This window comes from Lycorma delicatula, chromosome 1, assembly GCF_047948215.1.
Source record: "Lycorma delicatula isolate Av1 chromosome 1, ASM4794821v1, whole genome shotgun sequence".
NCBI lineage: Eukaryota > Metazoa > Arthropoda > Insecta > Hemiptera > Fulgoridae > Lycorma > Lycorma delicatula.
The window spans coordinates 19,163,550-19,178,186 of record NC_134455.1 but is presented as its reverse complement, the minus strand read 5'-3'; the positions used below and the strand labels follow the sequence as shown (position 1 = coordinate 19,178,186).

The 14,637-nt window shown below is 28.7% G+C and overlaps 1 protein-coding gene across 1 annotated transcript; it reads right to left on the bottom strand.

Moving 5' to 3' along the window:
- Positions 1–11,346: 11,346 nt before the first annotated feature.
- Positions 11,347–14,407, bottom strand: LOC142318044 (uncharacterized). Its single transcript, XM_075354571.1, has 2 exons — positions 14,221–14,407; positions 11,347–11,511 (listed from the first exon to the last, which is right to left on the bottom strand). The coding sequence occupies exons 1-2, from the start codon at positions 14,384–14,386 to the stop codon at positions 11,372–11,374; spliced, it is 306 nt and encodes a 101-aa protein (XP_075210686.1). The 5' UTR covers positions 14,387–14,407; the 3' UTR covers positions 11,347–11,371.
- Positions 14,408–14,637: the final 230 nt, after the last annotated feature.

The window sequence follows — 14,637 nt, the reverse complement described above, 5'->3', positions numbered from 1 at the left end:
TCAAAGGAATAATCAATATTTTAATATAGATGCAATATTGTTCCCTAAAATATTATGGATGTTAGCCCTTAATTTAAATTTCTGCCTTTTGGTAGAATATTTGAATCAAAGATTCTTATCAAGGGTAACACCTAGTGAATACTGCTTATTTTTTTTAGCTTTAATCTTTTATCACCTATTGACCCACTTCATTGTCAAAACTTATTCTATAATAATGTTCTGAAATGAGTCAACAAGTGATGAAAGAATTAACTAAGAAAATTAAGAACTAGTCAAAACATAGAAACTATAGTGATCTTAGTAAAAAGATATTACCTTTTTACTGTTATAGTAATTATATCTTAACAGTTTTAACACCTGGTTTCTTTTACAGCAAGACATACCTAATTGGATGACCTGCCATTGACACATGAGGTTGTCGTTTAACAGCTCGTCTGCCCTTGAGCAATATCATCGTTGTTTTCTCTGTACTAAACACACACTGTACTATATATAGTTTCTTAATGTTATATCATTTGCTGTTATTGGCAATTATGATACATTGAAAGTCATCCTATGGTAATAAATGCTATCAAAGATCTCTTAATGTCGCTTCTAGTTGTGACATTTATTACAAGACAAAATGGTTTTGTAATAATTCAGGCTTATTAGAAATATTCAAGAAAGCTTACACCAGTTGTTTGTTCATTAAAATATCATTGACATCTACAAATAACATAAAAGAATGATTTTTTCAAATATCATTCTGTTCAGCACTTAATGGATTTCTTAATTTTGATCAACTACCTGATTTTTAATTCTTTCAGTGCTTCTAAAACTTATACAACTACATCAGAAAATACCATAACAAGTTTGATGTGTGATCATGTTAAAGATTCATTGACTATATTAAGCAGGATTTCAGATTAGAGCTAACAATTGATGGTAAACAACTGAAGTGTCAAAACTGATCAAAGAATCTTTAATAGTATATAGAGATAGCAACAGTTTTATAATAAAATGTTATTATAATCTGTCATTATAAATATTATTATATTTCAGTATAAATTGCTATATAATTTTGATGTGTGTAAATTTAATTTGAGTGGTTGGTATTTTGGTAAAAGTTGAGATTTTCTAAGTACTTACAATAATGAATCTATTGATGATTTCTCATTTACAAATAGTACCGTAGTTAAATCTGTCCAACTGATTCCTTATGGCAGACAGAGGTCAAGAACCCAGGTTCAACAACTTGGTCAGTTACCACTTTTTAGAGTGATTCCATCCTGAAAATTTCTTCTTGCACAGTAGAACAGTAGACTATGGTGGCCCAATTATGATTCGTCATGGCAGGCAAGGGTCTAAAAGCTTGAATAAGGCTTATCTCGCATTTTACATGTCTTGCTAACAAAGTTACTCATCTGGAATTGGTATATGACATGAATTTATATGACATATATCTTTTTGTATATGTAATTTATACAACCTATAAAAGATTTGAGAACCTATAAAAGAAATTTATAACCTATAAAAAATTCATAATAACTTGGGGTACACCTATTCAAGTTTTTTCTCACAACTGTTCCAATTTCCATTGCGACAAAAATATCTCTCAAAATTTGTATCAACTTTTAAATTGAGAATCACTTATCACCAGGACACTGTTTCATTGGTTGTCCATTCATGCATGTATCTGCCTGAACTGCTTAGGATATTTACAACTACTTAAAACTTTATGCAATCTGTGCAGCAACGCCATTTATTGTGTTACTGTTTTCCTTCACATAATCTTACTGTTGGAGATTAGTGTTGATCAGCACTGAGAACATTTGACCATGCATTACAAGCAACACATCCCACATTATGCAAGTAACACATTATTCAGGTTCTGACAACCTAGAAAAGTTGTTGATTGAAATACAGCTAATGGTAAATTTAGAAGACCTATGAATAAATTGCTTATTACCAATCTCTAATGATTGAGTTAAAGATTAAATTTTATATCATTGTATAACTTAAGCTGCATATTCTTATTAACATATATCTGTAATATCATGTTCATATTGCTCGTACATTGACAGTCTACAGACTAATTATTATTATACTTATATACTACAATAACATACACATATATGCATATACATTATAAGTATTATTCATTATAATTGTATGCAGAATATCCCACGATTTATGTATGGAGATTTCCCAAGATTCTCAACGTGCATATGACACCATAATATTTACTCATTTATTCAATGTGCATATGACACTAGAGTATTTACTTACTTATTAAAGGTGTGATACAACACTACAGATCATTTTTATTATTTATTAAATCATTCAACATATTGATTGAAATTTTTTACACATTTAGAAGATACACATGAGCTTTATGACTATTATGCATTATATAATTACATAATCATTATTCTACTATATGTGAAATGAGTATGGATACATTTTTAAGCCAAGAATAAATTCAACAATTTAATTGAATTATTGTATTTAACTGATATATACATTTAAACTTTGTTTATTGTTGTGTAATATGGCATAATCTATGCAGATATACGTTCTGAATATCAGCTCTACAACAACATGATGATTGTTAGAGAGCTGCCGCAAGAAGACAAAACTTATTTTTGTTTTGCACAAAACAGCGGACATGCTGCCAGAAGCAGAATAAAATTGCTTTCATCCCGCAAAACCCGATAGATCACCAGATGTAATATACTAATGCTGCAACAAAACATCTAGCTTACGATGTAAGGCCACTTCACCTAACTCAAATTGAACAATATAAGCACCTTGAGCATTCAACTGCCCAAAATTAACCATCAAGAGAATTAAAATACATCATGACAACTCTCGAATATTATCCACACTCCTTGCTAACGACAGAGTGCTTATGATCTTTTTCAGTCTTTTACAATTAATACACAATGAAGGCTCAGCCTTTTCGGAATAGTCCTCACACTTATGTCCCTCTTCACAGCAGTGGGCACAGATAATGAACAGATCACAAAACTTAGCACTTTGACAATACCGACAACACCTAAATCACTGCTGAAAATCGATGTTCTTCTTAACTGTGCAAGAAGTAAAATCGATAAACAGCCTCCCTTCAGCAAGAAAGGTCATCAACAGTGAGGACCCCCCTCAGAGCATGGTAGCGCTCTGCAACGCACCTACCTGTTTTAAATAAAAACATTCACTTGAACTTAAATGTTTCCACGTTTAAGTCCAACTGGGTGTTCTGCTCTCTAATGAGCGTCATCACCTCATTTTCAGCTAAACGCCGGTCAACATCGTAAACTATCATTCTCAGACACCTCTTTGATTTTGGATCGACTCTCATGTCCCTTTTTTCAACCTTTAACGAGTCCGATATAATTTTGAGTGTCTCCTTGTTATCAGTCTCTACAACAAGCCCCTTCTTAGTTTCTCTAATGTTTAGAATTTTCAGGTTAGACCTGTATGACTGAAGAACGACTTGAAATTGGTCCCTCTTTTCTTTACTAGTTTTGGTATGTCCCTCTTTCATATTAATGAAAAGGACCTCTAGTTACTTTCGAGACAAACTGGCCTCTTGCCTGTGCATGATAACATGCGCATAACATTTCTGCTGGGCCTTAGGAGGCTTAGTAACCAGCAAAGGAACAGTCTCCTTAACCATCACTTCCTTCACCTGGACTGGCTTAGAAGCCAATGCCTCAATACAGTTTAAACGAATAATTAATACAATTTAAACCATTATCATCTGTAATTTCATAAACACTTTAATCTGTTATTAATTTTTAAATATATAATATATAATTAATGAGTCTTAAAGTACTAACAGTTACCTTCTATGTTCTGTAAATTCACTATTATTGTTACAAATCCCAATGTCTGAAACAAAAGAAAAACTGCATGAAATTTGTTGAGATTGTCATTAAAAATTTACTCCCAATTTTAAGTTAAGTAATAATATTTTAGTTTTACAAAAAAACTAAGTTACAATTAGATTAAGGAATATAAAACTTTGAATTACTTCATCAATCTACAGACTTATAGCAATTTCACAAAAGTTATCCAATAAACTACATATTTAATTATAATTCATTTTTTCTTTTTATTACACTTTTTATACAATAATACTATTTTACTCTTATCATTTTACCTATAGTTCTACCTTTAATACTTTCTTAAACAATGAAAAAGTGAAGCTTTTGATTTAAATAAATAACATGATTGTTAAAAAAAGTAATTTTCGCTGTGTTTTTCTTTACCAATTCTCTTCTTTTTTACAGAATGCTTTACCCATCATTCTTAATCAGTTCAATACATGTTTGATATTGAATGTATAGACAATTAATATCCTGTACAATAATATCAATATAAACCTGTCTTAATATCTATGGTGTACAATACATATTCATAATACAGTGATTTCTCTTTTACTATAAAGAAATCTGATAATTACTATCCCAAATTCCTCTGACTATTATTTTATCCAGTGTTTTATTACTTTGTTGTTGAGTGAAAGGAGTTGCATCCTCATTTGATTATTTGACTTATTTTTTAAGCACTAATGTGTTTCATATTTCTATATTAATTTACAACTATTTGTTTCTATTTACATTTTCATTTTCAGCTAAACACCGGTCAACAGCTCGCTTCGCTCGCCTCTATAATTATCGCTTATACCTCTTATAATTAACATTAAATATGCATAATATATACAACTTATTAATAATATAACCTTATTGTTATAGCACCGAAATCCAATTTATGTTAATCCACCGAAATCCGATTGACTACTCTGTTTTTAAATAAAGCTGTATCTGCGGTGGCATTAATACGTAAGTACCAAAATGGCTAACCATTTTTAATCATGATTAATTTTTTAGAGGTACACCAAGTATTGCTTTTTCGGTTAGATAAATACGTTTATTTAATAATGACGGTAAGTGTAGCGTTTTATTAAGACGCTTTAATGTAAAACAATATCATTTGAATTTATTTATGAAAAAATTAACCATCTGATCACAAAATTAACAACTGATCAAATTTATTTTACACTATACAAACTGTTTTAATGCATCGTTATTAATGTGCATTATAATTAATGAGAATACTATGCATGCGGTTAGCATAGTTAAAGTGTATAACATTTAGTAGTTTCAATCCATTGATGGAAATTAAATTGAATAATGGTTTACTAAGATAACTAAAATCTGCAGTGTTCAGATATTTTATAAAAAAGCTGGGAGAAAAATGGATGTGTCGGAAAATAATTTTTTCTTAGTAAATGTTTATCAATATTTATTACATTTTTTTAAAGATTTTAAAAGTCTATTTTATGTAGCTTAGAAAAATATTTAAGAAAATACCGACAATGACAAAATTGATCTAAAAGATTCATGCAACAACAGATTAGTTGAATGGCAGTGTAGCATTTAGAATCATTTTACTTTAACCGGCTATTCAATTGTCATTTTCAATTCTACAAATTTCTTAATAATCTCCAGATATCTTTCTCCAGTTAAAATTCTTGTGAAAAAAATTTGTCCGACTACTTTTTCAGAAATTGTACATCTTACCCATATTCACAGTCAAACGCAAAGTTTTCTCGTGAAAAACGAAAAGATTCTCAGAATTCTGAACTATATTGGTTTCTTTATGAACAAATCCGGTGAGATGAAACCGTATTTCATCTGGATAAAAAATATTGTCTAAAACATACACGCCCGTTCGAAATATGCATAATAGCTAATATATTTATTTACGTGAATGGATATAACTACATATCACGCATTACTCTACATTACACAACTTCTTTCTATTCTAGAATCTGTTTCGTACGAAGATTAATTTTTAGATCGAAACAAAGAATAAATTTACACTGCATCGAACATAGTTATATGTAAAAAAATGTTAAAAAGTAATTTTTAGAAATCTAGACCACAACTATGACGTCCTCATCAAATTTAAAGCACCTAAGAAATTGAAATTAACAAAACCAGTTCTAATTCTTACTCTGCATTAGTTAAATTTTAAGAAGAAATTGAAGTTAATTTATACCTGTAAAGTTCAACAAGCGTATTTCTCTTTTTAAAAAAGTAAAATTTATAACCTTGCTAAATAGCAAAACACATTTCCGATTTAAAATTTGTTTCAACTCACGAAAAAATTCTAACGGGTCGTATTATATGGTCGATTCTATAAAGTATACAAGCTGTTTGTCAATAATCTTGTTTTTCAACTTACTATGAAAACTGCAGACATAATTGTGCACCCTGCTTGCAAAGACAGAATTATGCAAAAATTTTCCATAATGATTTCGTTAAATTAACTTTTTTTTTGTATGCATCAATTTTAGAAACACGAAATAAAAACTTTTTTACACAAGTAATACGCGAAATTGATCATTTCTTTATTCTATATTAACATAATAAATCCACCTGTTTTAATTTTTCTATGCCCACTTAATATATTTGCACAAAAACGAGTCTAAAAAAGTCTTTCTACTTTTTTTTATCTAAAATTGTTCTCCTAATGGCAAATGTATTAAAAATCTTCGGTTGGTTTAATTGCATGATGCAGCGGGAATAAAAAATAGGCTTCTACATAACGGGTAATCTTATTTATTTTATTCTGACCATGATATGATGCTTCATCATGATTAATTCTCACTGTACAACTTCATATATTTCGAATTCTCGTCCGTATCTCCTCCTTCGATAATACACTGAACACATAATCATTGGTTATTTGAGAAAAAAGTCTTTAGATTAATTTATAAAATTACTAAAAATAATATTAGCTATTTTCTAAAATAACACTGGTCAACAAAATGTAATTTTTGTTTGTTAAATGAGAGTGAATAGCTGTTTCTTATACTACTTTTTATGCTTGTTTCATATATGTTAATAGATTTTTTCTATCTGGCTCAATTTTTTGTAAATTAAATTTCTTTTGAAACGTCTGGTGAATGTAATATGACAATATATTACATGCAGTTTGTACTCCTAAAATTTATTTCTTTTGGATTTTCTGTTGTAAATTGCTCTTGGTATATCACTCTTTAGATTTCAACAGTAGTCGGCTAACATTTTTAGGTTCCATTTTCCCTGGTAAATATATGATATTTCCTGGTGAAAGTGTTCTTCATGTTCATCACTGACAGCAAATAGATTGTTATGGAAAAGATCCAAATGTGAATGTAAGAAATGGATTTTGAGTGACATTACACCCAAGTTGTCTGTATTTTTTGAAGTTTACTCAAGTTCTGTGTGGCCTTATGGTAGTTGTTTACCACATTTTGAAATGATTTCCATACAGCAACCTCCAAGTCATTCAAACATTCTTCAAATGCCAGATCACTCATTAGTTTTCTTATTTATGGTCCAACAAATACACCTTCCTTTATTTTAGAATCGCTTATATTAGGGAATTTGTTTTCTAGAAACTGAAACCCTGCACCATTACAATCCATTCCTTTAAAAAACTTTTGAATAAAACTAGCTTAATGTGTAGTGGTGGAAGATAAACTTTTTCTGGTTTTACTAATGTCTGACTAACAACATTCTTCTCTCCTACAGTCAGTACCTCTCTCTTTGGCACTGCTCTTTTATGTAATGGTTTTTCCTATTCCTGTTGTCAGACTCACACAAAAAGCAATAGAACTAAGTATATCCAAGTTGCAGTATAAGCGCTATTATATCCAGATCTTCACAAATATGCCATAAATATTTCTCATACTGAATCTTGCACAATACAAGCATCATATTTTCATAAGACTCCTTCATGTGAACAGCGTATGCTCATGGTATTGATGGATATTTATTTTCAATGGGAAGTAAAACAGCTTTCAAACTAAGCCATGACAAGTCAATAAAAAGTCATCATTTGTCAGGATGGTGCATATATCCTAAAGCTTCCAGTAAAGAGTCCACATCATTACAGTATACTAAGTTTTTGTACAGAGAGAAGAAATGTTCAAATTTTTACTGTCTATCACAGAAAGTGCTTATTTTAGTGATAAAAAAATGTGATTCTTTAAGTCTTAATGCCAGGATTTCTGGTTGATTCTTTGATAAATTTAGATCATGAACAAGATCATTTCATTCTGACTTCAACCTTACCTCATCACAGATGTAGCAGAAATTGTAATGCAACTGGCAGTTTGCCAGTTGTAAATTGTATACCTGTCGTTTAATCAAAGTCTACATAACATTGGAAATTTTTAATTTTTGATGAGTGCTAACCTCAATTTGTATCATATAATACTACGTGATATTAACTTGATATTACAATCAGAAATTAGCAGTTAAACAAAGCGGCAAGCTTGTTAATTAAAAATTTAGAGAATTAGAATATGTAGGCACCAAAACACAAAAAACTTGACCTTTAAAATTGCATTAAAAATTTAATTCATAAAAAGATCCAACATTAGTCTATTTTTTAATTTTTTTTTCATCTAAACTAACTTTATGTAGAAAACTACTTCTTGTTTATAACTTATAGGGGTACTAAGAAAATAACTAAGTCATGACTCCCAAATCCGATCATCACCCACTAGTACCTGAAATTTTCCCAGGGAGCAGAAATAATAGATCTAAGAAAAAAATTTTAATAGTCTTACTTTAACTAGAGTCCAATATATAAAACTGGCAAATGCATGTTTATCAGAAGCGATTTAATAAATTGCTAATCTTAAATGTAGTAAGGTTCTACATCCTGCTCATAGGTAATATTTTAAGGGGAAAAAAGTTGTTTTGGTTCTCATTGTAATTTTATTTACATCTGTTATATTCAATAAAAAAAATCTATCTGAGATAAAATTAATGATCTACTATCTAACTATTCAGTATTTTTTTAAATTATAAAGATGCTCACTGAAAAGGCAATGCAAAACTAATAACACTTATTCAAAATAGTTTAATTCTACATCTAAATGTGAACATTTTTTAGTGACATGATCTTTTTTAACCTGTATTACTGTAAATAACACATTTTAAAAACGAATTTTTTAAACAGTAATTTAGGAAAGTTTTAGGAAATTCACTGTAATTAGAACTCTCAAAGTATTATAGATTTGTCATATTTTAATAATGAAAAAAGTATTATTTATTTGTATTTAGAGATTGTATATGCTTTAAAAGATAGATAGTAGATACTATCTCAAGAATACACATTACAATACATTACTGCAGGGCATGCAAAGGCAATATTTATTTTATTCATATAGTAATGACTGGCTAATGCCCAATTACAATGATTTTTATTTTTTCTATGACAGATAAAAAATGAATGTTGTTAGTTGTAAAAAGAATTCCATGATTCCTAAAATCAAATGCCATAATTCAGACTTGATTTTCAAAGATAATATTGCCTTCTTATTGTTAATGATTCACAGACTAGAGAAGTTGTTTTTCAATTAATCAGAACTTTCAATATAAATAAAAAATAAATAAGGATGCTAAGTTTTATTTGCTTAATATGAATAACATTTTTAGCAAATTATACATCAGTGGATCAGAGTTAGTCAAAACGAGGAACAAATATCTGAGTGGAGTATAATAAAATTAAGTGTTTCACTTGAAGCAATAGTTAAATAATACAAAAATTAATTTTTCACTTACTGCTTTATTTTTAGTGCTTTTGTCAAGATCTTAATCATAGGAACATAGATATAGGAATTGAGACAAAAATAGTTTAAAAATACTTAAATATAGAAAGGTTTGTTTACCATCTCAGTCACTGATATGAAATAAACTCTTCTACTGCTATTACTATCAGTAGTAAATAATAGACCTACTGCTTTTTTACCATAATTTTAAACACATGTATTTTTAAACCTAGATATGATTAATTAAGTGTACTATTTCCCTTTTTCAATCATTCTCAAATTTTACTTTCATTAATTATATTTTAGTTGCTAATTAATTTATTATGTGTTTCTTAACAGTAAAAGAGATTTTTCTTAAGAGTAAAAAGATTTTAATTCGTTGTATTTTCATGTTATCTATAATGAAAATGTATATTATTACCTCTAATAAGAATTAGATTTTTTTATTGTCTTCATATGTTTTTAACATCAAAAATCTATTTATCAATATGTTTGTTTATTATCGCTAGCCAGTGATGGATATTATCATGCCAAAATAAATTATTTTAGTCCTAGATTGTTCATTTTTCAGTATATTCTATATTAATCTGTCAAGGTTTTATTGTAAAACATAGGGCAGAACCAAACTATACAAATAGTTAACTTTTCCACTCAATTGAAAACTAATAATTTTGTTTAACACAGTACTGTATATTAGTAGATGAAAAATTTTTATACATGAGATACAAGGGTGACTGTCACTTGTTCATATAGTGAGTATACCATGATTGTAACAAGTTACAACCCTAGATTACTGAGCTAGTATGTGTTTTTAATTAGAACCCAAAAATAGAATGGTGGCCAGGAATGGTATTAAGATATAATTTGTTTGATCTGACCTCTCAAGCTCAACTTCCCAAATTGCAAGAAATTACTGATTACCTGCCACTCTTATACATACTTCATAAGATACTTGTTGGTTGAATAAATAAGAAAGCAGATATTAAAGTTTTATATGCTGAGGTAAATGTAGCAATCATATTAAAAAAAGGCATAATAGCTAATGTGTAAACTAAGTAAGGTTGATAGAATAATAAGGAAGGAACAAAAAAAGAGGAGGCTTTGTTGAAATGTAAGCTTAAGTGGCAGAATAGTGTGAGGTTACAGTAAGATTTATAGTTATTGTAAATAATTATAAGCATTGTGGCAGATAAACAGAGAAAATGAATGTAACAATGAGTTGTTACGGTTCACATGATCAACACAAGCAAATATGTTTCAAAGATGCACATTAGATATGTTTACACTCTGTAAACAATTTATTAATTTACTGATAATATATATATATATATATGTATACATTCCATGAAGATGCAGTACTAATACAATCATATTTTATATTTATATATTATATATTGTATTTTTTCATTATATTTTACTTGTTACATTGTATTTTAAAAATAATACACCTAAAACATATATTAATACAATTATTCTTTAAAATTCTGAGAGTTGCAAAAAATTTCCTCCTTAGAAATCTCCCCAATTCTTATGCACTTAGCTCTAAGGGTCAAGGATAATTTGAGTGGCAATAAAACTGCATAATAATTTAAAAAATTTATTTTATTAAACTTACACAATGATTACAACTTAAAAACTCACAGAAAGAAAGAAGTGAATTTAACTCGTTTGAGTTGTGTATCATATAGAAATCATATTATTTTTGTAATCATATTATTACAATCTAAAATTGTAGAAGTCCTATTTACAAGTTACAAACCCTTTGAACAAATTTTAATTTTCTTCCTGATTGGTCTTTACTGTTGTTGCACTACTCTGAGTATCAGATTCATCACTTGACACATCAGAGACGAAACCTCGTGAAACCAGTCTCCAGTATGAATAAATGGCACACCAGCAGTACATGAAGAACACTGAAACACAGGTAGATGGTACACATTTTAATAACATTTATTAGAAACTACATTGACTATATTATCATTTCTTTAGATTAAAATTAAATGTTTTGAGGTATTTAATGTAAATCTCATGCTATTTTTATTATTTGATACATTTAAAAAAAATTTGTTGAACAGTAATTTAATAAACATTAAAAATAAATAATTATGGAGATCATAGTTACATACATAGACTTTTGTCATTTAGCTCAAATGAAAATTTGTAGTATTTGAAAAATGTCATGCTTAACCAGGTTGATTTCCGTGATTTAATTTATAAACTTGAAGATTGTGCAAGGGAATATTGAATTGGGAATTTATTAGCTTATGAAAGATGTCTTAACCAGAATTAATACCTGGGATCTTCCAGATGAAAGATTGAGGCTATCACTCTGTCACAGAGATAGGCAAAGTTACATTCATATTCATCACATTTTGTAATAAGCTATGAATCAGTAATTCTTATTTTATAAAAGTCCTGCAAATAATAGATAAAAATAATCTGCTTTCTGTAACAGTTATGAGCAAACGCCTTCATATGGATTGATAAATAAATAGTTCTGAGAATAGAATTTAGTATTTCACTGAATGTCAGAAAATTGTTTATATCTTGTTTATAAAATTGTTTATATCTTTTTCAACTAACTTTACCTTTCAGATATTTTAAAAAATGGTTAAATGCTTTCAAGAACAACATTTTTAACAATAAAATAAAGAAACAATTGGGAAATTAACATCATTTATCCGATCCATATCATCTTATCAAAATATAATATATCATACAATATAACATATCATTACTATTTCTTACTTATTCACTGCCAGTAGAGCCAGTGTACTTTCCTAGACTCCAGTTTGGTTTAGTAACAATATATGTTGTGAGGTGATAAGAGGGCCTCCTTCTCAACCACTTAACCTGATGGAGCTGGTGATGAAATTTTCTTCACCCAGACTTTTTCCACCTAACATTGAACTGCAAGGCAGCAGATGCTAGTTTTGATTCACTCAGATCATTCCTATTTCCCTAGAATCCACTACAATTGGTGAGCATTCTGAAATCTATCTGATTATGGCTACCTAAAGAGGCACTCACTGAGAGACTACAAACTCCTCACAGTGCCATCATCTTATTCCTTTATCCTACTATCACTGAATCTGGTCTTAAAACACAGACCTCAAGACTTTTTTTTCATCAATCATCTTTAAAACTGTTCTCTGTTGACATTTTTATTAAAAAATTGTATTCAAGAAACTTTAGTTTGCTCTCAAGAATAAATTGATAATTGCATTTTCTATTATTTGGAAATAAAACAACCATAATAAATGGTTGTTGTTAATGATTTAGTGATGAACATAATAAATTATGGTAAAATTTCTAAAATATCAAATTTAAATCTAATGACTTTAAAAATGAGGTAGAATAATCCACTTTTCAAAAATACAAAAATATAAAATATTGTAAAAAATCTTCACACAATTTTTTTTTACCTCTTTCCTCAGCAATTTATAGTTTGTGTTGCTAACTGACCTCATATTTACATAGTATCCACCATATGTTGTGAGTATCCTTTATTCTGTACCATTGGGAGACAATAAATTTTACATAGGATCATCTTCCTTTCCCTTTAACTAATTACCTTTAAAGAATTAAATTCCTTTAAAGAATTAAAGGATTAAATTTATCTCCTACTCTTGAAATAAAGGTTAATAACTATTCATATTCCCTCTGTTTAACATTGCATTTAGATGAAGTCAATAGTTTGAAAGAGTAAAAAGGAAATAGTTTAGAAAAGAGAGAGCTAAAAATAGATGAACAGAGTGAACAGTAAATAGTTCCATCACCACATTTTCCAACTTTTATTCTAAGGGTAGTTATGTATAATTCAATTCACTCTATTTTTATTCTCATCCCGCTAACCCTTAATTTAGAAATAAATAATAAAAAATATCAAGTCAATAGCTACCAGTTAAAGATTAACATGCCAAATTTTACCAATGTAATGTTTTTGAGATGCAGCAAAATACAACACAGACATATATATTTGTAAATATATAAAATTTTGATCATTAGAGCTTTGGGCTCAGGAGACCTATGTTGAAAAGTAGAAACGTCTAAGAAGTGATTACTTTTTCAAATGCCTAATGTACATGCAAGAGTAAGATAATGTCCCTTAATGTAGAAAAGTAGTTTATAAGTAACAGATTTAGATTTGAGAGAAAAAATATTTAAAAAAATAATATTCAAAATTTAAAAGCAGTAATGCATTTTGTAGCAGAAAAATGAAGATAATAGGAAAGCTAAGAATAATAAATGATGCATTATAGAATAATTTTAACCAATGAGGAATTAATAAAAGTGAAGGATAAGAAAGAGACATTTTAAATTAGATACTTCTATCAGTCACATTGCATAACACTTAGTACTAGCTGTAATCAATTTATCACTTTAATAAAATATCATTGGCTTCCTCATTCTACATGAAAGGTTTCTTAGAAACCAGAACATTAACTTGTTCTCCTCATGAGAAAGTATTTTGGCATATATTAAATAAGTTATCCTGTTTAAGCCCTCCAAATTTTAACCATAACAATAATAAACTCAATAGAATATCCAGATGATATTATGAATATTTTCATTATACAATATTTAAATATATATTATTTTAGAACTACATACGTACTTACTTGTATTCATGACTATCAGGGCTACAGATGTCATTGTGAATTCATTTGCAGCTCGCCTGGAAATTATTTTTGTTTCTCTATTCTTTACAACTGGATAAGAAAATTCATTACTACCATTCAGTTCATGCTTAATTTGTAGACCTGGCACATTATTTAAATCAATCATTCGTGAAAAATTTTTATCAAAAACAGAAATTTGTTTAGACTTATCACTACTACCTTTGTACACTTCTACTTCAGGCTTCAGATGATCCCTATTAGCATTAGCTTTTCTTTTGTACATTTTAATTCTTGGCTGAGTGTCATTAGTAAACCCTCTAAAATGAATGGGATAAAATGTTTTATTAAAGTTTGCTAAGTCGTGAAAATAATCTTAATGAGAATTTAATTCAAACGTTATTTTGAAGCATTTGAATT

Bases quoted from the DNA above. Each gene is read 5' to 3' on its own strand.
- LOC142318044 (XM_075354571.1), bottom strand. From the start codon at position 14,386: ATGATTGATTTAAATAATGTGCCAGGTCTACAAATTAAGCATGAACTG. The intron at 11,512-14,220 runs GTAAGTACGTAT...CCTGTGTTTCAG, and splicing joins CCTGATAGTCATGAATACAA to TGTTCTTCATGTACTGCTGG.